We start from the raw sequence: 26842 nt of genomic DNA, 5'->3' as shown, positions 1-26842 counted from the left end.
GTGTGAAATTGGCGCGCCGGTGCCAGAGCCGGTCGTGGTGGAGGGAAATCCGCACGTGGGCGCAGCTTCTGCCGGCTCCGCGCAGCATGTTCGGCAGTCGGATCAGGTGAGGCCGGGGAGGGCTCCGGGACGGGCACAGCTCGGGGACAGCTACTGAGGCTCTCTCGGGATGGGGCAGGGTCGGCTTCGTGTGCACAGGCGGGATAGCACTGTCCCTCTGTGAGCTCCTCGGGGGGTAGGAGGGTGCAGGTCTGCCTTTGCTGGAGGAGGCAGAGCTCCCTACTGCTCCCTCCGTGCAGCCTGAGAGTTCTGCTGGTGGCCATGTCCTGCCTTCTCTTTCCCTTCCCTGCCAGCTGGCTGGGGACTGTGTACCTGGGGTTTTGTCACTTGAGGGAAGGTGCTTCCAGTTCCCTTCTGTAGCCCTCCTGAGCTGGGAAGTGACTCAGTATGAACTGAAGACCTCTTGGTTGCCCTCACTCCTGCAGTTTTGCAGTCTTGCTGCACGGCAAACAAGCTGCATTAATGTCACCTGTTCATCCTTCTGCTGGGAACACCCTTAGAGCCTTTGCCTGGCTGAGGTTCTGCTTTAGCTTCCATGCTAAATGGCTTTTTGTTTGTTAAGTGCCTTTTTGCCCCTTGTCCTGCCCAGTCCTTTCTTCCTGGACACTTCAGACATCTGGTGCCAACACTCACTGTCCCTGGAAGCAGAGGAGGTGTCCTGGGACGTGACAGAGATAGCAGCTTTGTGTAAGGCAGCAGATGACAACTCAGACCTGAGCCACCTGGAGGGGAACAGCAAGGAGGAGTTGGCTGTGCAGGACCCAGTGAGTGCCTACCTGGTCAGGGAACCAGTTTTCCTTGGTGCTGGAAAGAAGTAGGAAACTTTCTACACCTGGGGTGTCCCTGCTTTGTGTGCTGCTCATGCCAGTCTTGGTTTGGGATTCAGGAGCTGGAGGCCATCAAAGCCAAACTGCAGGAGATTGAGAAGGAGGACGAGAAGCTGAAGGAGTTGCAGCTGGAAGCTCAGAGTCACCTGTTTATGAGCTCAGAGGCAGGTATGGGCTGTCCCTGGGTGCTGCTGTCCCCCCAGGGACACCTCTGGGGTGCAGGAGCCAGAGCACATGGCTTTGCCTCTCTAGGCACCTGGGACTGAGGGTGAGGGGGATCCAGGCATGGCATGGTGCTAATGCAGGTTATATCAGCTCTTACCTCCTACCTATGTGGGCCAAGATGCAATAAATTAATTTAATTAGATTTGATTCAGGTAAGTAATTGAGTTTAGCACCAACAGCCCCAGTAGAGGAGTCACTGAAGAGAAAAGGGGCAAGGGCATGGAGGAGGAGGCAACAGTGTGGGGATTTGGGTACACCTGGATGCGACCAGGGATCTGAGGAGCTTTGGAGTGTGGCAGCTCGGTGGTGGCCATGCTGGGGGCAGACCTGGGCAAACAGACAGACATCCCTCTGCCACGTGGCTCCTGCCACTCTATCCATGACAAAGCATCCCTCCTTTCCACAGGTCTCTTCCCAAAGACAGCCAAGGAGAAGGTGGAGGCTGACCAGCGATCCATCTACGTGGGCAATGTAAGTGGGAGCCCTGGAGCAGAGCACTTCCCGCTGCCGTGTGTCCCAGATCCCTGGGTGAATGCTCCAGCCCTCCACCAAAGGCTGGGGTGTCCCATCCCAAATGTTCCTTCTCTGCCCAACCCAGACTGGAAATGTGGCTCAGCCTCTGCCTGTGATTCTCATCCACTTGCAGATGGACACTGTTGCAAGTGTCAGCTCCCCAAAATACTCCTCTGGAGGCTGAGGGTTGTGTGGTATTTCTTGCTCCCTCAAAACAGGGTTGGGCTCTCTTGGATTTGTGTTTCCAGGCTGGAACACTCACTGGGAGGGTCTCATGACCCTCAGGAAATGCTGGAGCTGTGATGGTGAGGTGTAAGTGGAGCCAGCTGGGCCTTTTGCCTCATGTGATGGGCTGTGAATCCGAGACCCATGAGCTGGGGGGGCCTGGACTGTTGTTGCAGGTGGATTACGGGGGCACGGCGGAGGAGCTGGAATCTCACTTCAACAGCTGTGGGCAGATCAACCGGGTCACGATCCTCTGTGACAAGTTCTCAGGGCACCCCAAAGGGTCAGTGCTGTGTGCAGGGGTTGGGGGTCTCCAGGGTGTCCCTGGGGCTCTGCTCACGCTGTCCCCTCACAGGTACGCCTACATAGAGTTCGAGGAGAAGAGCTCTGTGAAGGCTGCGGTGGAGCTGGACGAGAGCGTCTTCAGGGGACGAGTCATTAAGGTAAGAGCTGGGTGAGGCCCCAGGGGCTGTGCCCACCCTCCCCTCCCAGCCCCAGGTGTGTTGGGCTGTGCCAAATCCCAGCTCTGACAGCCCTTCCCTCCTTCCAGGTGCTTCCCAAGAGGACCAACATGCCTGGCATCAGCACCACCGACCGTGGGGGCTACCGGGGCCACTACCAAGCTCGGTGGGAAGGCTACTATGGAAGGCAGCACCCCAGGGTGCGAGGGAGGACGTACAGGTGAGTGGCTGAGCAGGGGGATTCCTTATGTATGGAGCAGACTGTGCTTGGGATGGGGTTATCCCTTGCTCTGGCCGTGCTCAGTGTCCTGGCTTTGCACCTCCCACCGTGGCATGGATGGGGAGAATGGAGAAAGGCTCTGGAAGGAAGGAACACCTGGAAAAACCTGCTGCTGCCCCTCTGTCCCTGGAGGGATTTGGGGGATGGTGGGTGTGCATTGCAGTCCCAGTCTTGACCAGTTCCAGAGCTGTGCCTGGCTTGGGGCTCCCCTGGTTTTGGGGGTGTGGTATGGGGTAGCTGGTGCAGAAGGGTGAATCCCAGCCTTTGGAGGGGTGAGGGAACAGGTGCCCTGTGCTTTAGGATGTTGTTTTTGTTCCTGTTTAGGGGTCGGGCAAGGCTGCTGCCTTGGTATTTTCCATACTAGAAAGGACTGGACTGCCCTGGTGATGCCAATGGGACTGAAACGAGATGGGACTGGGAGAGATTTAAAAATATGCCTACCCAAGCCAAAAAACAGATTAATTTAAAAAACGCCATCTGCCTGGCTGTGAGGATTTACTGGTGAGCCCTGTGCCAGGCTGTGGGAGGGAAGATGGAATCTGCTCCCTCCTGCCAGAATCCCAGGAGGGGCTCGTCTCACCTCAGCTCAGGGGACTGTGTTTGCATCGAGAACAGGCTCATTCCAGAGAACGCTGTCCTGGGAAAGGAAGAGCTCTCCCAGACCATCAAGTCTCCTTCTCATCCCATGGAAAAGGGCTGTCCAGGTGATCTCCACCCCACTGCTCAGCCAGCAAGCTCCCTCAGCTCTACCAGCCCTTCTTACAGCAGCTGAGTGCTGCCTTCTCTTCTCCTAAGAAGATCCTAAAGACCTTTCCAAAGACCATTTTCTTTTCCAAATTAATGTCTTGGTTTGCAGCTCTAGCTCTGACTGCTGGGGAGCTTTTCCTTCAGCCCTGTGGTTTCCTGGTCTTGCTCTTGGAACTTGATGTGGTTTGGGTCTGGTTTTTTGCTTGCTGCCTTTATACATCTAGGGCAGAGAAAAAAAAATCCCTTGCTAATTCTCTGGAAGCCTCTGTATCTCTGGTAGGTAAACAAGACCTGGGTGTCACAAAACCCTTCCCCCTTTTTATTTTGGAAGTCAGCAACCCCTTCTTCCCTCCCTCCTGCTTTTATTCCAAATCTACAAAGGAACTGCCAACTTTTCATTTGACTTTATTTCCAGCAATAGCAGCATCACAAAATCACCTCTGTTGTTTCAAATTTGGTCTGATTTTCCTCTTTATTCCCACCATCATTCCTGCTCTGGATTTGCATTGAGGATGGTGCGAGCCCAGCTGAGCTGGAGGATTGGGATCAAAGTGCACCACAGGGGGGACTAGGGAACAAGGTTCTGGCTCTTCCCTTTCCTGCTGATTTTGTGTTTGCGTTCTGAAACCACTTGTTTTTAAAGGGAAAACTTTGTGTTAGAAGAGGCAGGGCTGGAAACACCAGCAGACAGTATTCCTGGAGGAAGTTCTGCATGGAAACGGATTTTATTATGTAATTCTCCCACTAATCTTTTGGGATCCTTGGTTAGGATTCCTCTAACCCAGATGCAACAGATGCAACCGACTCCTAAAGCAGCTTTTCACAGCTCAGGGGGCATTGCCAGGCTAAAAATCCCACTGATTTTTTTTTTTTTTCCCTTTAAGATCTCTAGATTTTTTTTTTAAAAGCTTGGGGCCTTAACTCTTCATGTTGTGTTGATTTTGTGCTCAGTGCTGCAGAGACTGACCTTAATTTGAGCTACCCTTAGGCTTAGTCTATAAACCAGCTTTTTCTAGTGCTTCTGTTTGGGAGGTTTGTAAATTTTTGAGACTTATTTTTTAATAAAAAAACTACTTTGGGGTGTTTGGACTGTGGAAGAGGAAATGCAGAGCTGCTGTCTCTGAGTGAAAACAGTAAAGATTTTAAGATTAAAATATTTTGGGATAGCAGTGCACAGCTGTGCCCTGTGGAGGTAGTGGGAGAAGCTTGAATCTCCCCTGATTTGCCAGATTATTGTTGATTAAATGTTCTTAAGTTCTGTTTGAGAAAGTATTGTAACTGTCACTTGTTTTCAAAATAAATTATCCTGCTGTGTGAACTTCATATGCAGTTCTGGCTTTCTCTAGGCTCCCTGGATCCTCTGGAGCTGTGTGGCTCTATTTTTTTTTTTTAGCTGATTTATGTATTTTTAACTGATGAGGTGCTTGAAGCACAGGCTCCTGCCTGTGGCGCATGAAAGACTTGGAGTAGAAGTGTGTGAGAAGCACTGAGTAGCTGCTCAGTGCCTACTCCTGCTTGTATCACCTTGTAGTGGTGGAAGAACTTGGGATGCTTTTCCAGTCCAATTTGTGTTTTATTCTATATAAATACCTGCTATTGACTGGGGAGTCTTTAATTGGAGCAGCAGGGAGCTGCAGGGGAGGAGATGCTAGTAGAGATTAGTTTGGGATGAGCCATGCAGTTGTGCAATCCTGATGGCTTAATCCCTTGGGTGGATTTATTCCAGCTGTACCTGTGCTGGGAATCACTGTGGAGCGTGCCTGGGCTGTCTGGATGAGGTGCAAGGTGAAAACAGCAAAAAGTGAGTTACCCAAAAATCATCCTGGGAAGGGAAGATCCCAGAATTATTTCGGTTGGAAGGGACCTTTGAGCTCATCTTGTGCAGTCTGGTCTAGTGGAAGGTGTCTCTGCCCATGGCAGGGGTGTGGGATGAGATAAGTTTTAAGGTCCTTTCCCAAATAATTCCATAATTCTGTGAACAGTGAATTCCGTGCTATACTCAGGTTTGCTTGAGTACAAATCCATGCAAACTTTGCAGGTGTCAAGTTTATTTTACAGATTAAAATATTACACAGACTGAAGACAATATATACATCACTGCTCCTGTACAGGGGGGATGCTCCCAACAGTGGGATGGAAAGGGTTCAGCACACCTGCATCATCATGGAGTTCACCATATTATCAAAAGCCCTGGAGAAGGAAATAAAAACAGATTATTAAAGGGAGCAGCTAGTTCTGCACAGCAGAGCTTTTGTAACACCACAGTGTCTCTGCCTGGCTTTCCCTAAGCTGCACACATGATCTGTTGAGTAATTAATGACTTCTAGTTAAGTTGAGGTAAGGACAGGTCTTATCCTGGCTGCAGACCTGCCTCTGCAAAGTGTAAAAGTGGTTCTTGTCTAGGCCATAGAAAGTCCCAATTCATTAAAATTCCTTGTGAGATTACAATGAGAAATGGGAAGTTCTGGCCCTCCTCACACATGAGGAATTATATGTCCTAAATTCCTGTCCTACCAAGGGATAAACGTTGGACAATTGCAGTTGTTTACTCTTTAACCTGCTCTACTTATCTGTATTTTAATACTCAGAACCATTAAAAGACCTCTAAGATCATTGAATCCAACCATTATTTACCTATATTTTCATATTTATCTATGAAACAGGCAAATGTTTCTCCCGAAAAAATACATTTTCTTGACTTAATGTTTTTAACACCAGTTCTGAGGTGGGAGTGAGAGTTCAATATAATTTTTTTTGAGATTTTAAGTTTTCTATGAGGCAGAAATGGCCCAAAACCAACATAGCTATTCTTATTTAGGCACTTAAGAGCAAACACACCTGAACTGGTCCACCACAGGGTTGGTTGGTCGTGTTAAATCATACGTACCCTGAAAGTTCCAGAAAGGTGACAAAGACATAGGGATCAGTGTGGAAAACCCACTCACCTGGAATGGATCCGGTCCCCAGGGTTATAGAAAGGGTTACACATGATGTCTGTGTATGAATTATGCAGCTTCCGGAACATCTGAAAAGTGATTGCAAGTGAATTAATTTCTTGGCTTCTCAGCACTGCATGGGTAAGTGGCAGGAGCACAGGCAGTGAGGTGGCTCTGGGTTGCTGCACTTACACTGCGGATCTCGTTGTCTCGAAGGGCCGTGTTGGAGGAATCCACCACCATGACAAACTTCACCTTGGAGTTTGTCACATAGCCATACCTGTGCAGGTGTTAAGGACTGTGCTGCTGGCACACCAGGGCCTGGCAAAATCACCAAAACCAGGCTGGAATGCACTTGGAGAGAGGAAATGTGAGGAAACTTCCTCCTGAGGGGCAGCACCAATCTCTGCTCTGGTGACCAGTGACAGGACCCGAGGGAACAGCTGGAGCTGTGCCACGGGGGTTTAGGTTGGATATCAGGAAAAGGTTCTTCCCCCAGAGGGTAGCTGGGCACTGACCAGGCTCCCCAGGGCAGGGGTCACAGCCCCAAGGCTGGCAGAGCTCAAGTAGTTGGACAATGCTCTCAGGGACAGGGTGAGATTGTTGGAGTGTCCTGTGCAGGGCCAGGGGTTGGACTTTGATGAGTCTCTTTCAACTCAGGATATTCCATGATTCTATGAAGTTCTGCCTGTAGGACTTGTTTGGGAGACCATAGAAACCTGAAGATCTAACATCAGCCAGTGGGACCGACCTGAGACACTCAGAAGAAACACCCAGTTTATTAAAACCCAGGAGCAACCTGGTCTAGTGGAAGATGTCCCTGCCCATGGCAGAGGATAGAACTGGATGGGCTTTAAGGTCCTTTCTAACCCAAACCATTCCATGATTCTATGACCCACAGGGCTGTTGGGAGTCACTCGTCCAGCAAGAGCAGGAGAAAGCAGCTCTGTGTTCATTAAATTAAACACACCGTGGCCTGGCAAAAGGCAGGAGAAAGATACACTTTGTAGTCTTCAGTGGGGTAGAGGAGCCCCAGGTAGAGCTCCCTCTGGTCCACAAGGGCTTTGCCCATGGCTGAGATCTTCTCATCCACGACATCAAGGGATGTGTGCACAGTGTAGTGGAACTTCAGCTCGTTCTCAGTAGGGACACTCCGGATGTACAGAGGGTAGTTCTGAAGGGGAGAACAAATCACACTGACCAAGACTTGCCACTCTATCAGTGATGGTGCCCTGACAGTGCTTCATCCAAAGAGCTGCTGCTGTCAGGAGCTATTTAACCATTTTATGTTCACAGCCCCCTTCACACCTTCCAGATCCTCGGTACAGAGCTGTCCCTGTGGGAGGAGAATCATTTGCACAGGCACTGCACAAGGCTCAGGCCTCTCTGCTCCTGTCTCCTTATCCCAGCGGAGCCTGTGCCCAGCTCTTCCTTTGGAAAACTCCTCCCCTCTCCTGGCGGCAGCAGGTCAGCAGGACACTGTAGGGCACCTCTGCACTGCCCCTGCTCTGATTCCAGTGTCTGCTCAACCCCCAGTGTCTGCTCCACTCCCCCTGTATCTGTGCTGCTCCCCTTATTCCTGCTCACATCCCACAGCCTGAGCCCCTGCCCAGTTCTCCTCTCCTCGACCCCACAACCTCACTGGCCCCACAGCCCCGGTTCTGTTCCCCTCACTCCTGTTCAGGGACCAAAACCTGGGACCCAGCCCCTTTCCCCTCCTCAGGCCCCATGACCCCACCTGGCCCCACAGCTCAACCTGGACCCACTCTGGCCCTATAACCCCCCGATCCCCTGACCCCCTCAGGCCCCAAAACTAGAGCCCCAGCCCTTCTCCCCTCACCCTTCCCAGACCCCACAGCTCCACCTGACCTCTCTTTTCCCCTCAGCCCCACAGCTTAAGCCCTGGCCCCTCTTCCCTCCTCAGGCCCTATGACACGACCCCACCTGGCCCCACTGCCCCACTCAGGACCCCACAGCTCCACCTGGCCCTACTCGGACCCCACACCTTGAGCCTCAGACCCTAATCCTTGATCAGGCCCCATGACCCCACCTGGATGCACTCTGGCCCTACAAACCCCCCGGGCCCTCCTGTCCCTCTCAGGCCCCAAATCCGGAGGCCCAGCCCCTCTTCCTTCCTCCGACCCCATGACTCCACCTGATCCCCCTTTCCCCCTCATGCTCCACGCCTTGAGGCCCAGCCCCTCACCCCTCCTCGAACCCCACCTGATCTCGCTGCCCCCCTCAGACTCCACTGCCCGAGCCCCACAGCTGCCGGTGACTCCCTGTTCCCCTCAGACTCAACACCCCTCTCCCCACCCTTGACCAGGGCCCACGACTCTACCTGGCCCCGCTGTCCCCCTCACGCGCCCCGGCCCGTTCCCCCCGCACCTCCTTGGCGATCACGGCGATACAAACCGCCATGTTGCAACGCCTCTCCCGCCGGTCACGTGGCTCGCCGGGCGCGCGCGGGGGGCGCGGTCACGTGTCCCGCCGCGGGTCACGTGGTGCGCGGGGGCCCGTTGCCATGGCGAGCGCGGCGCTGCGGCCGCTGTGCCTGTGCTGGGCCCTGGGACCCGCCGCCGCCGCCCCCAACATCCTCCTGCTCCTCATGGACGACGTGAGCAGGGGCACGGGGGGGCCGTGTCACCGCGAGGGAGGGACCCCGCGGGGCTGCGACACGCAGGGACGGGGGGGGGTGAGGGTGCAGGGAGGGGGTGGTGAGGGGTCTGGAGCATCTCCCTGGTGAAGAGAGACCCCGCGGGAGCTGGGCCTGGGTAGTCGAGAGAAAGGAAAACTTAGGGAGGGGATCTCATCTCTCCGTACAGATATCTCCATGGGGTGTCAGGATGGTCCCGGACTCTGTTCAGTCTCAGACTCTGTCCTGTTAACGACAGGACGAGGAGCAATGGCCATAAATTAAAATTCAAGAAGTTCCACCTCAAAATGAGGAAGAACTTCTTTACGTTGAGGGTGGCAGAGCACTGGAACAGCTGTCCAGGGAGAGCCTGGAGTCTCCTTCTCTGGAGACATCCCAAACCCACCTGGACATGTTCCTGTGTCATCTGCTCCAGGTGACCCTGCCTTGGACTGGATGATCTCCAGAGATGCCTTCCAACCATTCTGTGATTCTGTGATGTTGGTCACTGTGAGGGGGTTGGTGGCCATGGGAGAGCTGAGTGCTTGTCCCCAGAGGCAGGTTCTGGGAAGGGCTCAATGTGGGACCCAAGGGAACGTCTGGAGCTGTGTCAGGGCGTTTAGGTTGGATATCAGGAAAACGTTCTTCCCTCAGAGGGTGGTCGGGCACTGAAGAGGCTCCCCAGGGCAGTGGTCATGGCCCCAAGGCTGCCAGAGCTCAAGGAGTATTTGGACAATGCTCTCAGGGACAGGGTGGGTTTGCTGGGGTGTCCTGTGCAGGTCCAGTGTTGGATTTTGATGATCCCTGCGGGTCCTTTCCAACTCAGGATATTCTGAGGGAAATTGGACCCTCAGCTCCATAGAGTGCTTGTTGTGGGGGACAGGCTGGGGAGCTTGTGGTAAGGTGGGGGCTCTTCATAGAATCATGGAATGGTTTCGATTGGAAGGGACCTTCAGGACCATCTTGTTGCAACCCCCTGCCTTGGGCAGGAACACCTTCCACTAGATGTGGTTGCTCCAAGCCCCATCCAGCCTGGCCTTGGACACTTCCAGGGCTGGGACAGCCACAACTTGTTTTTTCAGACTTGTGTTTTCAGAGTGTGTCTTGAGCATTTCTTTGCTTTCTGTGCTCACTAGAGCTCTGTCTCACTGACTCTCACGGATCAGAGCTCTCCCTGGTGTGCACAGTCCTGCTTAGTCACAGTTTCCAGGCCTACACATCATCCTTTCCAGGTGTTGTGGTCTCCCTGTGCCCCATCTGTGCCGTATTCCAGCCGTGGGACAGCTCAGGAGTGGGGCCTGTGCTGTGATTCATGGTCAGAGCTCCCTAGCACATGGTTCAGGCACAGTCTGTGTGATACCTAGGAAAGTTTGAGTAAAATAAGCTGGAATATTTGAGTAAGTTTGGCTCTGAAAGTCACCGTGGTCTGGTCTTTCTTGAGTCCTTCTCAGATTTTGTGTAAAAAGTGATGCAGAAATGAAAGGAAGGCCCAGACTCAGCATATTCCTGTCCTCTCCTTCACTGCCCCAGGTGACCTCTCCTTATTCCTTGTGTGTGGATGTCCTGAAAACAAACAAGATTTCTCTGAGCTATTAAGTCAAACCTTTTGGAATTTGAAATTAAGAAATACCTTATCTAAAAATCTAATCATCTTGTCTATTCTTCCTTTCATAGTGTTTGAGCAATTCACAGTCCTTGGGAAAGGATTCAACAGTATATATTGCAAAATAGGTGTCTTGGTGATTTTTAAACCTAGATAGACTCATCCTGAAGTTAAAGCTTGGCTTCGTAGCCTACACAAGGAATTGTGGCAATTGTGGTGGATGGAGTTGTAGTAGCAGCAAATAAGGTGCATCTACAAGTATGGACAAAGAAACTCCAACACATTGCAGGAAAAATTTTAAAAACTCACACTTGCCTCCTGAAAAACTAATCAAGAAGAGGAGTAATTACACTAATTTTTGCTCTCTGAACTGGGTGGGAAAAAGAGTGCAGTAAGTCATTAAAGAGCAAAATTAATCACAGATTTGTTTCCAGCTGAAAGTGTTTTTGCTTTTGCCCCCTTGGCCATATGGATAAGGAAATATATCCATTTCCAAGGCGTTCAGGTCGCTGCTATCTTCCTGGTTTGCTTCTCTCCTAATATTTTCATGTCATCTTCCAGATGATGATTTCCTAAAGATCTCCATACATCCTGCCCTCTGTGTCTGTTGCTCACCTGAGGCACGCCTGAGCTAAAGGAATCTGTTGCCTTTTTAAAGCAAAATATAATCGCTTGCACTTGTGGTGCCTAATGGCTCATTAAGTTGTTCCCTTCAAGAACCTTCTGCCTGTATTTGTGTTTTTCCCAGTAATGGTTTTCAGCACAGAATACAGACACCGTGATGGGAATTTTATGGTTCTCCTGGCGCGTGACCCCTCGGAATTAGGAGGAGGAACAGGGTGAAACCACAGATAAGCAGAGGGACATGTGATGCCTCTGGCAGGTTTCTCTCTTGCATTAAAACAAACACTTCCTTGTTTTTGCTGCAGTGCTGCTTTTGAGTTTAGACCTTTTCCTTGTGTTTCTAGTTCCTTATATACCGAGGGATAATCCAGAGGCTGAAATGGAATCTTGGGTCCAGCACAAAGCAGCGACTGAAGGGTTGGTTGTGGCAGTTGTACAACACCAAGTATAACACTGTGTAACTTCCTCTGTCTCCCTGCTCTGTGTGTGCTTCAGGCCTTTGAGTAACAGTGAAGGCAATGGGGATCTTACAAGTGGTTTAGTACCTGTTAGTAAGTCATTTAATCTCATGTGTGCCTCAGTTTCCCATCCACCAGGGAAAAGTGCAAGAGTTCCCTGTTTCACAGGGTTGGGAAAGATCCTTTCTATCATATTTGGAAAGCACTGAGTAGGGAGATGAGCACTGTAAAAATTTATAAATTAAGGGATATGTTATGTGGGCTCAGAAACATTGTGGTTGTGGCAAAGGACTTTAACATCTTTTGGTGTGCTCTTTTTACAGATGGGTTGGGGGGATTTAGGGGCTTTTGGAGAGCCTTCTAAGGAAACTCCTAACCTGGACCAGATGGCTGCAGAAGGGATGCTGTTCCTGGATTTTTATACTGCCAACCCCTTGTGCTCTCCCTGTAAGTAAACTGGAGTTTTAAACCACGTAAGCACAAAAAACATCTTATTTTGGGAAGTTTGGGGTGTTCGCCAGGCTCTGACATGAACTCACAACCAAACCCTCAGGCCAGAGTTTGGATTTGCTGCTTTGATCTTGCCTTTTGCTCCCTTTTTATTTATGTTTTGATTGGAAAAGCTACAGTCTTTAGTTCATGCAAAGCACTGGTGCAATGATCACATCAGCCCAGTTAAAGAATTTTTAAACTGTTACAGTTCAATATTCCAGCCCCAGTCATTGCATTTTTTAATCTTTCTTGTTTTGGGATAAACAAAACAGAATCTAAACTGTTGCTGAACATATTTTGTCTAATTCTGTTGACTATGGTGAAGAAAGGCAGCAGGTTGTGTCCTGTTTTTGACCCTGGTGACTTGGAGATTCTTGAGACAGGGAAGAGAGATAAAAGAAACGTTTGGGTCTGGGAGACACAGATATTTTTATCCTTATTCTTTTTTTCTGTGAGGTGGTTTCTTTTTTTCCTTTCTTTCCTTCAAACCTGATTAGCTGCCAATAACTGAAACAAAAATGAGGACCAAGGGCTTTTTATTTGGGCTTTCATTTAGGATATCACTTGGCAGTGCGTTGATGACATCCCTGCTCAGAAAAGGCATTTAAAATATGCTGAAATCCTGCTAAGTCCAATGGTGGGACTGAATATGCTTAAGTTAAACATCTGTTTAAATGTTCCCTGCAGTCAGGACTTGATTTTACTGTCAAAGCTGGACAGCTTTTTATATTTCATGATTTTTGTTCAGTCAAGCTTGAAAACTTAGCCTTGAGCATCTAATCAGTTTGTGCTATGATTTCTTCTTAAATATATTATATATATATATGACTGAGATGTAAGTGTTTCTACATTGACTATTCAAAATAATGACTCTTCAGCAGTGGATAATTTAATAAAGAGGCCAAATTTCACTCAGATTTGTCCTGGAATAACTCAAATGGTGTGTCAGAACCTGGTTCACTGGAGAGGGGAGTTGCTGCCAGTTCTGATGCGAGTGATTCAGTGCTGACTGTGGCAAGAGGACGCTGACAAACTTCTGTCAGTGTTCTGGCCTCAGTCTTCATACAAAAATGTTACTATTAGGCAAAGAATGCATGTAAATGAATGTTTTTGTTATTTGCAGCAAGGGCAGCGCTGCTGACGGGCCGACTCCCAGTCAGGAATGGCTTTTACACCACCAATGCACATGCCAGAAATGGTAGGAGCTTCATCCCTGATTTCCCTCCCTCTCCTGATTTCCCTCTGTGCCTTGGAGGAAGTTTAGCTTTGAACAAAGGCTTGGCTCGGGGATCTTCCCCTATGGATCCTCCAGAGTGGCACGGAAAGATTACCCTGTTAACTGCTGGTAATAAGCGTGAAATTTATTGCTTCCTCCTCATCAAGCAGAAAAACCTCCTCGAATTAAGAGGCATAAACAAGGCTGGTTGATCCATTTGCTACTGCTGGCTGAGAAACGTTTCCTCCAGGCAGTGGAATTGGGGTCTGGTGAAGGAAAAGTCACATGGGGTGTGTGTTGACACCCAGAGGAAAGAACAGGCTCCTCACAGTTTTATTCAGCAGCCAGTTTTCTAACCATTTTGAACCTTTTCTGTTTCTTAATTTCTGATTTTTTCATCATTTTGAACCATTTCTAACCTTGGCAGTTCTATAGGGCTCGTGCCTGTGGTGATTCCAGGGAAGATCCCTGGGTTGATTTTTTGGTCCCAGTGTGACAAATGCCACATGCTGGGACACGTGTGGGCCAGAATCAGCAGCCAAGGACTGATTCCTACCAAACACCAAGTCACACCCGAGATTCACAAAGGTCAGAGAACTGTGGGCTCAGAGAGACTTATTTCTTTCGGTTCTTGTATTATGAGCAAATTTATTGGTTATTTGATTTAGGAAAAGAATGCCTTCATTGTAGAAAATATAAAGCAAATTTACAATATAAATACAACACCTAAAGCACCTGATTTTTTATGATTCTCCCTTTCAAGGCTCTCACCTTTATGGTAGCTCCCTTTATTATTTGCTCTGATGCACAAGTGGGTAGAGATGTCCCTTTGATCTCTCTGGATCAATTTGGGTTTTTTTGAGGACTTCCAAGGAGTGACATTGCAGGGACTCTAAATTAATTCCTATTTTTGACCCAATAACACTGCTATTAATGTTAAGTACCATTTACTGTTTGCTCTAATATTTTTAAGAGTCAGAAAGCTGTTTTTTATTTGTTTTCCACAGCATACACACCACAGGATATAGTAGGAGGAATCCAAGATTCTGAATTACTGCTTCCAGAGCTCCTGAAGAAAGCTGGGTACATCAATAAGATCATTGGCAAATGGTAAATGTATTTGAAGAGCTCTTGCTTTGAGATTTCAGTTTGTGTGTGTTGGGGAGGAACAGCAGAAAAAACGGAATTACAGAAAAAAAACCCCTGTTTTGAAGTTTAAATGTCCAACTTTGGAATCTGTGGTGGATCTTCCCCCCTGCTGGGATCAATTTCTGAGTTGAGTGTTGCCATTACATCTTCATATGAAGAGTTGAAGGGGTTTTTATGTGTATATATATATTTATAAACTCTTTAACTGTGCTTTCATCCATGTCTCACACCACTTAATTTAATCAAAAGCCACCAAGATTTTATTTGGAATTTGCTCAAGCACCCACATGCTTTTTATCCTTGACTCTTGCTATATTTTTGTGAATAAACTGAATTCTGGTGGAAAGTAATGGGATACAATTTATTTAACAGTTTCATTAACAAGTTAGGAAAGAGAGAGTCTGAATTGTGGTCGGATTCACCTGCTGGAATTGGGAAGAAAGCAAACCACCCTAAGACAGTGAATTATTTATCACCACAAATCCAAGCAGGAGAGTGGCCATGAAGAATCGGCTCAGTGGGCTGGATGCAATAAGATGCAGTTCAGTGCTAATAAATGTAAATTCATACACCCAGGGAAAAGGAATAAACAAGGCAAATACAGATTGGTTCCAGTTATTTGGGAAAAGGCAAATCTGGGAGGACCTGCAGCTGTTAGCACGGATATGACTAAGTGGGAATGTGCAGTGCACTACTGTGCATCCAAAAAATGTTGTCCTGGACAGGACTGGGCTTGATGCTGAACAACAACAGGCTCTGGCATTTGTGCACATCTCCTGCTCCCTAGAAAGGTGTAAAGACATGCAATGTACAGTAGTTAAATTGGAGTCTCATCCTGGTCACACAGAGAATTTTAAGGCTTGTAAAGATTTTTAAGTTTTCCAGCAGGAGATTTTTATACTGTTTCATCATCCCTTCTAAAAACTTTTCAGAGTGTCCTATAATTAAACTAAGTTCCATGATTTAATTATAAGTTTGCAAGTCAAATATTTTCCATGACCATTTCAGAATTTGTTGTGTTTCATTAAATCTGTTTCTGTTTTTTGTGTTGTGAAAGGGAGAGAATAATCTGCATCACAGTCATTCTTTAATATCTCTGTAAGTTCTCTTAGGACTTTCTTAGAATAAGATGTTTTTTCATCTCACCTGTTGTAGAAACAGCCAGGAATAGCTTTATATTCTCATGTCTATAAATGAGGAAAGGATGGAATCCTGCAGATTGGACTTGCAGTGATAGTTACATCACCAAGCCATGATCAGAGTTGGAATGATGATTATTTCCTATTATAACTTAGTTTGGAATAGCCCACAGTAACTCCGTGGATTGTTTTACTTCAGGGAGTGCATTTTATGCCCTTTATGTTTAGAAGGTGCAGAGGGTTTTGGCACAAAGTGGACAGGATGCAGATGTAGGATTCTGAGTGGAAGCTGGAATGATTAAATAAGCATTAAGATGCAAAGATTCCCTTTAGTGGCAGAGAGGGTAGGCATTCTATGTCTTCAAGATGGTATGAATGAAGGAAATGTAGAATTTTCAGTACAAAAATTGGAGATTAGAGAGGAGCTTCATCTCGAAGTTAAGGATGGAGAATTTTCAAGCTGCACAGTAGAGAGGAGCTGTCATAAGGAGTAGCTAAATGTGTTTTATGTCCACATGTGCACATAAAAAAACTCATTTCATTTACATTCAGGTCTCTTTGTACCATTTTGGCAGCGTGAATACTCCATAAAGGGCATGCAGATAAAATGGTGCATTTCATGAGCTTTGCCTTTTGTTTTTACAGCTCAGGAGTATAAAAATGACTTGTCATAGATCAGAATCCTTGAGTAAAACATTATGTGCATCTCTGCAGTGGTTTTGGGCAGTGTAGTCCCTCAGTGCTGATCATCAGACAGCATGAGAGAAGACACCAATGGAAGGAAATAAAGAGAAACAAAGATTGGACAGTAGGTAAAATGGAATATATGTAAGCATTGGGGTGAGTCCACGTGGATGTGCTTTCAACAAGTGTGAGACAGATCAAGACACTGCTCTGGAGTCATTTATTTGATTGAAATGCTTTAAGTTCTTTCTTCTTAAAGATTGTTTCCTTGCATGCCATTCTGATGAGATTATTACTTGCTTCTTTGCAGCAGAATTTTAACTCGTTTGTTGCTTTTGTTTCCAGGCACTTGGGGCACCGGCCTCAGTTCCACCCCTTGAAACACGGGTTTGACGAATGGTTTGGTTCCCCAAACTGCCATTTTGGACCTTATGATAACAGAGAGCTCCCCAACATCCCTGTGTATAGGGACTGGGAAATGATTGGCAGGTAATTCAGCTCCTTGCCTGGGGATGTTATTTTCTGGGCTCTCCCTGAGGCCAGGTTGGATGGGGCTTGGAGCAACCTGGTCTAGTGGAAGGTGACCCTGCCCATGACAGGAGTTCGGAAATGGATGGGCTTTAAGGTTCCTTCCAACCCAAACCATTCTTTGATTCCATGATTCTATGACTGATAAAGCTCTGAGTACCAAGTTGCATGTGGACCATGTAGGGATGTGGCTGCTCCTGAGTGCTGCCCTCCCAGAGCTGTTTGCTCATCCCCTTGCACCCTAAAAGCTTCCTGTGATGATTTCATTCCACTGCTCCTGGAAGCTGGTTCCATTCTGTACTGAAAGACCTCTTTGTTCCTTCTTTTCCTGTTTGGAATAACATTTTGCCTGTTTGCATAACACCATTCCATGTTCCAAGTCTGCAGTCCGTGCCCTTCTTGTCCATTCATTTTTGACCCTGGTATCGTCTTATTTCTCTGCTGTTATTCTCCTGTTCTGCTTCCAGGATTTCTCTGTCTCACTGGAAGTTGTTGTGTACTTCTCACAATTCTACTCACATTTCAAACAGCTCTCTATGATGGAGCACAAGATCTTTAATCATATTGCCCCTATTCCAACAGCTTAACAGTAAAAGGCCAGTCCCTCAGGTTTGTCCAAAAACTTGAAGTCATCATTAATTTGGTTCGAGCTGTCACAGTTTGGTTCAGTGTCACTGCTTTCTCCCGTAAGAAAAGTTATGGTGACATATTTTTAATATCTGAAGTGAGTTTGCCGTATAGCAGCTGTGACTTATTTGTCACCTACCTACAAAGCAAATAAAGGGAAAAAAATCCTTGTTATGTTGTATATTCCTTAGGATTGATTTTTTGTCTCTCTGATTCATTTTATCTTAAGATACTACGACGATTTCAAAATTGATCTGAAGACGGGCGAAGCCAACTTGACTCAGCTCTACCTGCAGGTACTATTTTAATCCTGGTTTCTAAGCCACGGTGACTTTATGCTTCTTTTTTCAGAGAGATTTAGATTGTAGAGGATAAATTCATTTTTTTTGTTGTTTACAGGAAGCTCTCGATTTTATTAGCAAGCAGCAGGCCAACCAGCAGCCTTTCTTTTTATACTGGGCAATTGATGCTACCCACGCTCCTGTTTATGCCTCCAAACAGTTCCTGGGCACCAGTCAGAGAGGACTGTAAGTCCTGCTTTTGTGGATGTTAGTTTTATTGGGTTTTTTTATTTAATGCTTCATGCCACAGAAACAGAAAACCTAAGCAGTGTTTGTTAGGTCCAAGTGTAAAGCTCATTTCTCAAAAGTGTAGTGTGTGTGTGCTGAAATGCATTATTTAGTAGCACTTTGCTTGGATTGTTCTTTAATAATTTTTGCATTAATCTGAAATTAAGATCATGTGACCAAAACGGGGGAGAGGGGGGAGTTTAAGCTCCTTTGCCAGTTGCATGAGGAATGAAAATGCTGTATGTGGCACAGATGATTTTTAGAAGGCTGTTGTATGATTAGTGCCTGTTTTAAAAGCCCATAAATCAGACCAGCAAGTAGAAAAATCCAATTTAGAGGAGGCAAAAAGCTCTGTGGACACTGTGAGCTTTGAGCACTGAGAGTTTCAAACCAAGAGGCAATACTCTGTTATTATCTTCCAGTTTATGGCAAAGTAGGTTTGCCTGTATTTATAAATTTTGTAGCTAAATTTATACCAGTTGCTGGTCTCTGTCCACGAGTGGCTCACACATGAACAAATTCTGACTCTTAATACCCCAGAGAGGTTGTTCTCTGCAGGTAAAAGGCAAGGTTTGCAGTGACAGCTGAAAACTTTATTCTCTGATGCGTAAGAGAAGGATTTCTGCAGCACAGGTATAAGTTAAGTCCACTAAATGCATTTTTTGCTGCTTTTAATGTTTTGCATGCCCTTTTGGCCCAGGTATGGGGATGCTGTGAGAGAAATTGATGATAGCATTGGAAAAATCCTGAGACACCTCCAGCAGCTGGGGATCAGTGAGAACACCTTCGTGTTTTTCACCTCGGATAACGGGGCCGCTCTCATTTCAGCTCCCAAACAAGGTGAGTCTGAGGTGAACAAACCTGGGCTGGAGTTGAGAAATCAGTTAAATCTTCATGTCTGAGGGGGAAAAACACCTGTACGTGGGTTTCTCCTTTATGCAGTTGGGAGAAGCCTCAGAATTCAGAGTATTTATGCTTAGAATAACTTGTGTTCATTACTTCTGCTCATTGTTGGAGGGGATATCCCTGTTTAAATGGACTTTCCCCAGCCCTTATGTTGCCATTACCTGTGTGTGTTTCCACTCAGGGAGTGACTATTTTGCAATTTAGCACCAGGCCCACTGACTTAGCAGGATGTTAACTCCTGCTCTGCCAAATGCATATTTGAACTTTCTGAGTAATTACAGAGAGTTCAAGAGTCCCTCATTCTTTACCTCTCATGAAAAATATTAAGAAGAAAAACTATTTTTGGTACTTCACAAGTTTTTCTTTTGTTTAAGTGGTTGTTTCTCTGAAACAGATCATTGCAAATTGATTTTCTAACCCACTCTCTCCTATTTGGAGGCAGGATGTCTTGTGGTTGTTGGACCACAGAGCAGAGAGTATCCTGAATTCTGATTTCAGCTCAACCACTATGTTTGACTTTGGGTGACCTGGAATCAGTGATGAAACCTCCCTGTTTGTTCCTTGGCAAGTTGAGCTCCAAGGTTGGGTTAAAACCCCAGATATTCCTGAAAAGCCCTTGTCATCACTAAGAGTGAACATCCAGGGAATTCAGGATTATTTTTCTCACTCTTGTACCTTCATCTAATATTGCTCTGATATTTTAAAATTTAAAATCATTATGAAAAAATACTGTTTCTGCCTGAAAGTGGTAGATCTCCTTTAGTTACAGACAGCAGTTAACACCCTTAAAGGAAAGGAAAACCAGCAAGTTATTTCCTGTTTGTTTGGGTTTTGGTTTTTTAGTTTGGTTTTGGATAGCAAGGTGTGTTTAACTGTCACTTTCTCCCTGTGCTGAAAAGAGAGTCCTAAAATTTCATCACAAATGGATATTGAAAAAAAAACCAAACTACTAAAAACCAAGAAAATAATAACAAAAAACCAACTCTGGACATGTTATTTGAAGAAGCATTCATGCAGAAATGAAAATTCATTTAAACCCAGCCTAGCTGAGTGTCCCATTTGGAATACTGGTGTTCTGTGGGGGTTACGGCTTCTTTTCTCTGTCTAGGAGGAAGCAATGGGCCTTTTCTGTGTGGCAAACAAACCACCTTTGAGGGTGGCATGAGAGAGCCGGCGATTGCTTGGTGGCCTGGCCATATCCCTGCAGGAGGGGTGAGTATCTGCTTTGAACGGTTCTCAGCAGCCTTAGGTGGACTTCCTGAGTTCAGTGGGCTTTGCTTCATACTTTTAACATGCCCAATGTGTCAGTCCGGATGTTTATGTAAATAAGGAGTTGATGCTGCCCCAGAAAACGGTGCCATTTTTGTTATTAGTGCAAATTTGCATCTACAGTGTCTGTGATCAACACCCAACCAGGGTCTGGGCTTGTTTTCCTGCTCTATTTAAACCCTTTACTCTTTCAGACCACAATATTTTTCATGTGTTTGAACAAATTGGAGTATAAAGACACATTGCTAATGTGTGTCCCATTCCAGAGCAGGAGTGCGTTACTCACATTCTCCATGCCCTGAGGTACCAATGATTTGACCCTCACAGCTCTCACTTTGGTGTTTAATAAAAGTTCCATTCAGGGAGGTTTAGCCACCAGATTATTGCACTTCCCTGCCTGTACACAAATGCAGATATGATCACTTGAAAACAAGCCTCCAGTGGCACTGCCAGCCCCTCTTGTCCCAGCTCTCATTATAGAAGGATGCAATCAATCCTGCTGCAGGCCGGGTTCACAGCAATAACACAGCTCCCTCCCCTTTGTGAGCATCTCTCATCCCTGAAGAAAGTGATACTTCATTAACTGGCCACCGTGCTTAAGCCTGCAAACTATTCATAAATAAAACATTTTTCTAAGTTGCATTCCATTTGGGGGGGTTTAATTGAGTCAGGATAATGATAATTTATTGTTTACATTTAAGAGGGACCAACAGGCAGCTCAGATCTGCAGCTGAGGCAGGGGTATAGTTTGGTTTCATCATTTGCAAAGAGTTCACTAAACCTACTAAGGATGGTTTATTATTTTTCTAATTTGAAATGAAAACAGTCTTTTTGTTTAAATTTAAACATTTCCATAACGCCTTTGCAAGCCAAGTACAACAGCCCTGGGCTAGCAAAGGAGAACATGAAACTGCAGCTGACTGTTTGGTTTTCTGGGTCCAAACTAAATAATGTGCTAAAAGTAAACATGCATTATAAATGGGGACAAGAAAATACCCACATTTAAAAATTCTTTCCATTGTAGTAACTCTGAGGATAATTAAGAACAGGAGTAGAGAGATCCTTATGCCTGCTTCTTTTCTGCCTGGGCCTGGCTGGGACCCCTCTCACAGGTAGTTTTTGGCATGTGGCACAGGGGGGAAGCTCCAAATGTTCTTAGTGGCCTGGGGTGATGCATGGCTTCTTGCCTGAGGCCATGCTGGGAGCTGCTGCTTGAATTCCTGGGAGTTGAACTCCTGCATTGCTGGGCAGAGTTGAGGTGTTTGCAGGGTGGGCTGAGAGAGTGATCTGGAGAGTGTGCTTGAAGCTCACTGTGGCAGGGATGCACCCCAAATCCCTCCTCCACCATGCTGACATCACCTTTAAGCATGTGCTTAGCTTTAAATCCTTATTATCCCAGTCTCCAGTTCAGGATGCTTCCTGCCAGGTGTGTGCATGGGCTCCCAGGTGTCCTCTTGGACTCTGTGTCCTTGCAAAGCCAGTTCTGATCTCTGGCCCTGTCCCCGGGGACAGAGTTAAACCCTGTGTGATGCTACTGCTCAGTAAATATGTGATAGATACTTATGTGTGTTTTCTGCTTGTGTTCTTGCCATCGAGGCTCCAGCCTGGTCCCCTCAGCAGCACTGACCAAAGGTGAGAGGTTTGGCTTTGCTTGTTTATGATACAGCTCACAATGGCACTCACTGCTCCACAAGTGCCTCTCTCACTCACAAAGTGAAGAGACACATGTTTGGTAGTACATTTTTGGCTTCTTTCCCGTGTCCCGCAAAATCTGTAGCTTCAACATCGTCTTGACTGTGAGTTTTAACTCCTCAGCCTAAGCCCTGTGCACCCCAAGTAGTGGTAAAATGTGGTAAAACTCCTTCAAAGTCTCTTACTGCTCTTTCTTTTCCAAAGAGTTGAAGGAAACAAATGCTAGAGAGACCTGAACTTCAGCACAAAGCTGGATCTACTCCTCCTTCCTGCATTGGGTTTGCTCCCTGTACAGTGGTTGTTCCTTTCCAGCCCTGGACCTTTTGAGGAGCAGGAAGAGAGCTAGGAGTCATTTCAACAGGAACAACTAGAGCCAGAAGAGGAGGGCTTATGTCTCTGGCCAGTGAAATCCAGTTTCTGGGTGGAAGGCTCATTCCACTGATGGGAAGGTTCTGGGAAGACCTCATTGTGGCCTTCCACTGCCTTAAGGGGGCTTATATAAAGGAGGGAGAGGGACTTTTTATGTGGTCAGATGGGATATTGGGAAGAAATTCTTCCCTGTGAGGGTGACGGGGCCCTGGCACAGGTTGGCCAGAGAAGCTGTGGCTGCCCCATCCCTGGAAGTGTCCAAGGCCAGGTTGGACAGGGCTTGGAGCAACCTGGGATAGTGGAAGGTGTCCCTGCCCATGGCAGGGGGTGGAGCAAGATGGGCTTTGAGGTCCCTTCCAACCCAAACCATTCCATGATTTTATCTGGCAGTTTATTAATAATCTTATTGGTTTTGTTTTTATTAAAGAGTGCATGTGGGTGCTTAAATAAAGGAGCACCTTTTGATTTAAACAAAAGAAGTGACAGGACTGTGAGCACCTGACAGGATATGGATAGAGGTTGGGATAATTGGTGCAGTTGGCTGATTTGTAGGTTTTTGGAGGAGGAAGATGCCTCGGGAATGCATGTTGCTCCTGGCATCAACATTCAGTGAATTCTGGTCCCCCATCAGGAATATTTATTCACACACAAACAGCCTTTCTGCAGTTTCCTCCTTGGCTACGTTTTCCAGGTGAATTCACAACAAATCAGCATTTCAACATTCCCCATACCACATCTGCCTTCTGGAAGGATCCAGCTGGAAAAAAAAAATCATATTCTGTTGGTATTTGAATCCTCCTCCTCTCTCCCCTCGCCCTCCTCCCCTTCCTCTCTCGTGCCTGCTTCCTGAAGGAGAAAAGAACATATCAACCCAAAGACAGCATTGCAACCTTTTCTTCCCTATCTCCCATGGGGCGCAAATTGAAATTGAATTAGACAGGGATATCAGGTCTGCTCGCTGTGATAACTGTAAAAGGATTTTATTTAAAAACACCCTGACATTTGTTCACCCAGTTTCAAATATTTAGCTTTCCTCCTTTCCATTCCTGGCGGGGGCGACTTTATTAATTGTCGCCTTTGATTCAGAGTTAAAGCTTGAAAGCTCTGATAACAGCACTGGGGACTATTTCTTCCAGCAACGTGGCCCACAGCAAAAGGATTTCATTTTCTTAAAGACGTTATGTGTATACTGAGAGTTTATTAAAAAGAAGGGGGGGAAAGAGGGGGGAAAAAAAATCCGTTTTTACATCCGTAATACCAGCTGTTCCTCACTGATACGAGCAATATCTGATCTCCTTCATTTTTATATATTATTTATTTTCTCTGGGCTGTTGCCCTCTCTGGATTTTTCTTTTTCTTTTCTTTTAAATAAATAAATAAATAAATAAATAAATGGGAAAGGCAGCTAGAATGAAAGAGCACTGTTGACAGGAGAAAAATGGGGGGTTTTTATTTTTTTTTCTCTGAAAATACTTCAAAGTTTTATATAAATATTAACCTTTTTTTTTTTCCTTTTCCCTTCTTCAATGTGGTGCTGCAGAGCACAGATAAATCCAAGTGGCTGTGGCATGGGCATTTAATTTCCTTAAGAAGTTTTCTCTGCTTCACGGAAAAAATGTTGTCTGAGACCAGAAATGTAATTGGATGATTAAAGAGAGTCATCTACATCTGGTGCTGGTTAATAAGGGCCAGGACAAGGAGACCATGGTGGCCCCACAGGATTGTCCCCACACACTGTGTATAAATTAGGGGATATTAGAGGCACGAGCCTCAGGTCAGTGATTGCCTCTTATCAAAAGATTGAGGCGAGAGAACAGGGCCACAACAAGGAAAGGGACTTTTGGATTTGATTTATGAATTGTGAGAGGTCTAATTACAAAAAGGCTCAGACTCCTGATGTGGCACTTGGGAGGGAGCATGGTGGGGGCCAGATCTGCTCTTCAGTAGAGCCTGAGCTCTGCCAATGGTGATGTGCTGGTCCTGCCACTCTCCCATGGCACTCCTGGTGGGAATTAGCCAGTGGATGAGCCTACGAGGGATTGAACACCTCTGCTGAGATGCTGAGAGCTTGTAATCCCTTGACTTCAGCATTCCCAGCACCCCAGGGGGATGACCATCTCTGTGAGAAGTTGGGCTGTTCAGCCTTGGGAAGAGACTGAGAAGGGACCTCATCCATGTCCGTCAGTGTCTGCAGGGAGGGGTCACAGGATGGACCAGGTCCTGCTCCAGGGTGCCCAGCAATGGAACAAGAGGCAACGGGCACAAACTGATACCAGGACATTCCACCTGAATATGAGGAAGAACTTCCTTCCTTTGCAGGAACAGATTGCCCAGAGAGGATGTGGAGTCTCCTTCAGGAGATATTCCAGAACCATCTGGACACAATCCTGTGCCGTGCGCTCTGGGTTGACCCTGCTGGAGCAGGGAGGTTGGACCAGATGACCCACTGTGATCCTTTTTAGTGTCACCCCTTCTGGGATCCTGTGGCTGAGCTGATGGTTTGGATTTTGGGTTTGGTACATTGTTTTTTAATGTCAGTCATTGCTGAGTTTACCAGAGACTGTGCCAGGGGACAGTCCATGGAGCACAGAACACTGTCCCAGCTCATCCTGTGGGTGACAGGGTTACCCCATGAAGAGCTTGATTCTCTTTCCTTCTCCACAGTTGAAGATCCCCAGCCTTTTCTCCATGCAGAGAAGGAACTTCATGTATACACCTGCTTTTTGTGAGGGATTTATGGGCTTACAGAATCATAGACTGGAACCATCAACAGTTTGGGTTGGAAAGGACCTTAAAGCTCATCCAGTTCCACCCCCTGCAATGAGCAGGGACACCTTCCACTAGACCAGGTTACTCCAACCCCCATCCAGCCTGAAGTGGAACACTTCCAGGGATGGGGACTCCACCACTTCCCTTTTATTTGTCATTTCCTACAAGGATAGGCTGAGCATGACCTTTTCCAGGCTGCTCCAGCAGTGTGCAGGAATAAATCCTGAACTCAAATGCCCAAGACCTGTTGATCTTGGTCATCTGATCCAACTGCTTTCCCCAGCAAGGATTCCCATGGCCAGGCTTCCTCTTGTGCTTCGAGCTTTGCACTTTGTTTCCTCTCAAGGAATTGTGGCAGAGTCTCACATGCAGCTTTAATATGAGGTGTTCCTGCCAACACCTTTTGATGAATGAAAGCCATTAAAAAATTGAAATTACTGTAATCAAGTAATGTGATATTGTAATGTTAAACTTGTAATTAGGCCCCTGCACGTTGCTTTCTGCAGTTCCTTTTTTAAACTTCTTAATTCTTCCTTTGTGTTCAGTTTTCAGCCCAGTCTCTTAATACAGTGTTTAGTCCCACGAAAAATAGCATTTTTCCTTTATTTTTTTTCCCTCTAGAGCCAGTATCTCACAAACACTCATTTATCATGTTATCATTTGTTGTATTTAAATAATTAGTGTCAACTAACAGGCTGTTTGTGAGTAGAAGGATTCAGATAGTCCCAACATTGTACTGTTGGGATTGGACTTGGATTTCAGTCATAAAGTGCTGCTGTCCTTACAGATGTGGACTTGTACCTGATGGTTTCGTGTTTTCCAACAAGTGATAGAGCTGAAAATGCTCTTTTCATGTCACATCTTGTGCTGGTGCATCCTGATGCTTTTGATTTGAATGTATCTGCTTTAATTTAGTGTGTCACTGACTAATTAAATATCCTCCAACAGATCCTCCAAGCAGGGTGGGAGCAAAGATTCGGAAAGAATCAGTCAGAACAGACTTTTAGAGTTTTAAAATATAAATAATTAAGAGCAGAGAGATAAGTATGGCTTCCAAGTAAGGAAAAAGGAAAAAAAAAAGACAAGAAAAAAAAGAAAAGCAGCTTTAACATCTCCATTGGAGCCAAACCCAGATGTTTTTCTCCCTTATTAAAATATGGACTAAAAATACCACAACTTTACAGTTCTTGAATTGTTGGAAATGGTTTGCAGATGAAGTCATCAGGCTCTTTTTGTTATTATCCATCTATCCCTGTGCTTTCTGGGAACTCTCTCAGGGTATTCTGGACTTCAGAGATGACCTGGAGAAGGGAACAAATCAAGGGCTATTTTTTTTTCTTGGTGTAAGTGCTGATTTTTCAATCCACAAATGAGTTGGAATTTGCTAAATTAAGTTGAACTCTGCAACAACACGCTCCTGTAAAAGTGAGAAGAAAGAGAGGAAAATGGAAAAAAATGAATCAAAATGCAAATTCTCCCTGGAAGTGGAGAAATAGGGATCGTGTCCTTTCCTTTATATTTTAAGAGGAGCTTTGCTGGTGATGGCAGCACTGTAAAGGGAGAGATTTTCAGGAAGCTTTGGTGGGAACCTGTTTCCTTATGGATTTTTATGAAAGGCTCTTTGCAAATGTGTTTCTGTTGATTTATTTTTCCAGGTCAGCCATCAGCTGGGCAATGTGATGGATCTGTTCACCACCAGCCTCTCCCTGGCGGGTCTCCAGCCTCCCAGTGACAGACAGATTGATGGCATCGACCTTTTACCTGTCATGTTACAGGGCAAACTAATTGACAGGTTAGTCCTGAGCCCAGAGCTCCCTGCCTTGCATCCCAGCTGAAGGG

General features: G+C 46.3%; 3 protein-coding genes across 11 annotated transcripts in view; 2 read left to right on the top strand and 1 right to left on the bottom strand.

The window, feature by feature from the left end:
- The first annotated feature begins 34 nt into the window (after positions 1–34).
- On the top strand, positions 35–5214 carry PABPN1L (PABPN1 like, cytoplasmic). 4 transcript variants are annotated; one of them, XM_064671054.1, is made up of 8 exons: positions 35–106; positions 650–824; positions 947–1055; positions 1519–1583; positions 2027–2133; positions 2206–2293; positions 2401–2531; positions 5065–5213. In XM_064671054.1, the coding sequence occupies exons 1-8, from the start codon at positions 87–89 to the stop codon at positions 5141–5143; spliced, it is 774 nt and encodes a 257-aa protein (XP_064527124.1). In that variant the 5' UTR covers positions 35–86; the 3' UTR covers positions 5144–5213. The 4 variants fall into 4 exon arrangements, with proteins under 4 accessions (XP_064527124.1, XP_064527126.1, XP_064527123.1 ...); XM_064671056.1 differs by lacking the exon at positions 5065–5213 and adding an exon at positions 2916–4656; XM_064671053.1 differs by lacking the exon at positions 35–106 and having other exon boundaries at positions 184–824; positions 5065–5214.
- Positions 5215–5369: 155 nt separating this feature from the next.
- TRAPPC2L (trafficking protein particle complex subunit 2L) lies at positions 5370–8762 on the bottom strand. The gene is made up of 5 exons (XM_064671058.1): positions 8663–8762; positions 7276–7448; positions 6467–6554; positions 6284–6363; positions 5370–5528 (listed from the first exon to the last, which is right to left on the bottom strand). The coding sequence occupies exons 1-5, from the start codon at positions 8693–8695 to the stop codon at positions 5483–5485; spliced, it is 420 nt and encodes a 139-aa protein (XP_064527128.1). The 5' UTR covers positions 8696–8762; the 3' UTR covers positions 5370–5482.
- The window catches only part of GALNS (galactosamine (N-acetyl)-6-sulfatase), a 44078-nt gene continuing 25987 nt past the window's right edge, over positions 8752–26842 (top strand). For 4 of the 6 annotated variants that reach the window (XR_010434306.1, XM_064671047.1, XM_064671046.1 and 1 more), the window contains exons 1-10: positions 8752–8891; positions 11918–12041; positions 13210–13284; positions 14310–14412; positions 16620–16763; positions 17659–17725; positions 17829–17956; positions 18699–18838; positions 20013–20116; positions 26659–26795. Coding sequence is in view for 5 of the 6 variants with exons in the window: in XM_064671047.1 (XP_064527117.1) it covers positions 8799–8891; positions 11918–12041; positions 13210–13284; positions 14310–14412; positions 16620–16763; positions 17659–17725; positions 17829–17956; positions 18699–18838; positions 20013–20116; positions 26659–26795 (1115 nt within the window). In the remaining variant the exon portion in view is untranslated. Of the gene's footprint in view, positions 8892–11917; positions 12042–13209; positions 13285–14308; positions 14413–16235; positions 16403–16619; positions 16764–17658; positions 17726–17828; positions 17957–18698; positions 18839–20012; positions 20117–26658; positions 26796–26842 lie in introns of those variants that run through there. The other 2 variants (XM_064671052.1, XM_064671049.1) reach the window with 2 other exon arrangements.

This window comes from Pseudopipra pipra, chromosome 14, assembly GCF_036250125.1.
Source record: "Pseudopipra pipra isolate bDixPip1 chromosome 14, bDixPip1.hap1, whole genome shotgun sequence".
NCBI lineage: Eukaryota > Metazoa > Chordata > Aves > Passeriformes > Pipridae > Pseudopipra > Pseudopipra pipra.
The sequence above is the reverse complement of the archived record's forward strand: the minus strand, read 5'-3'. Positions and strand labels throughout refer to the sequence as shown.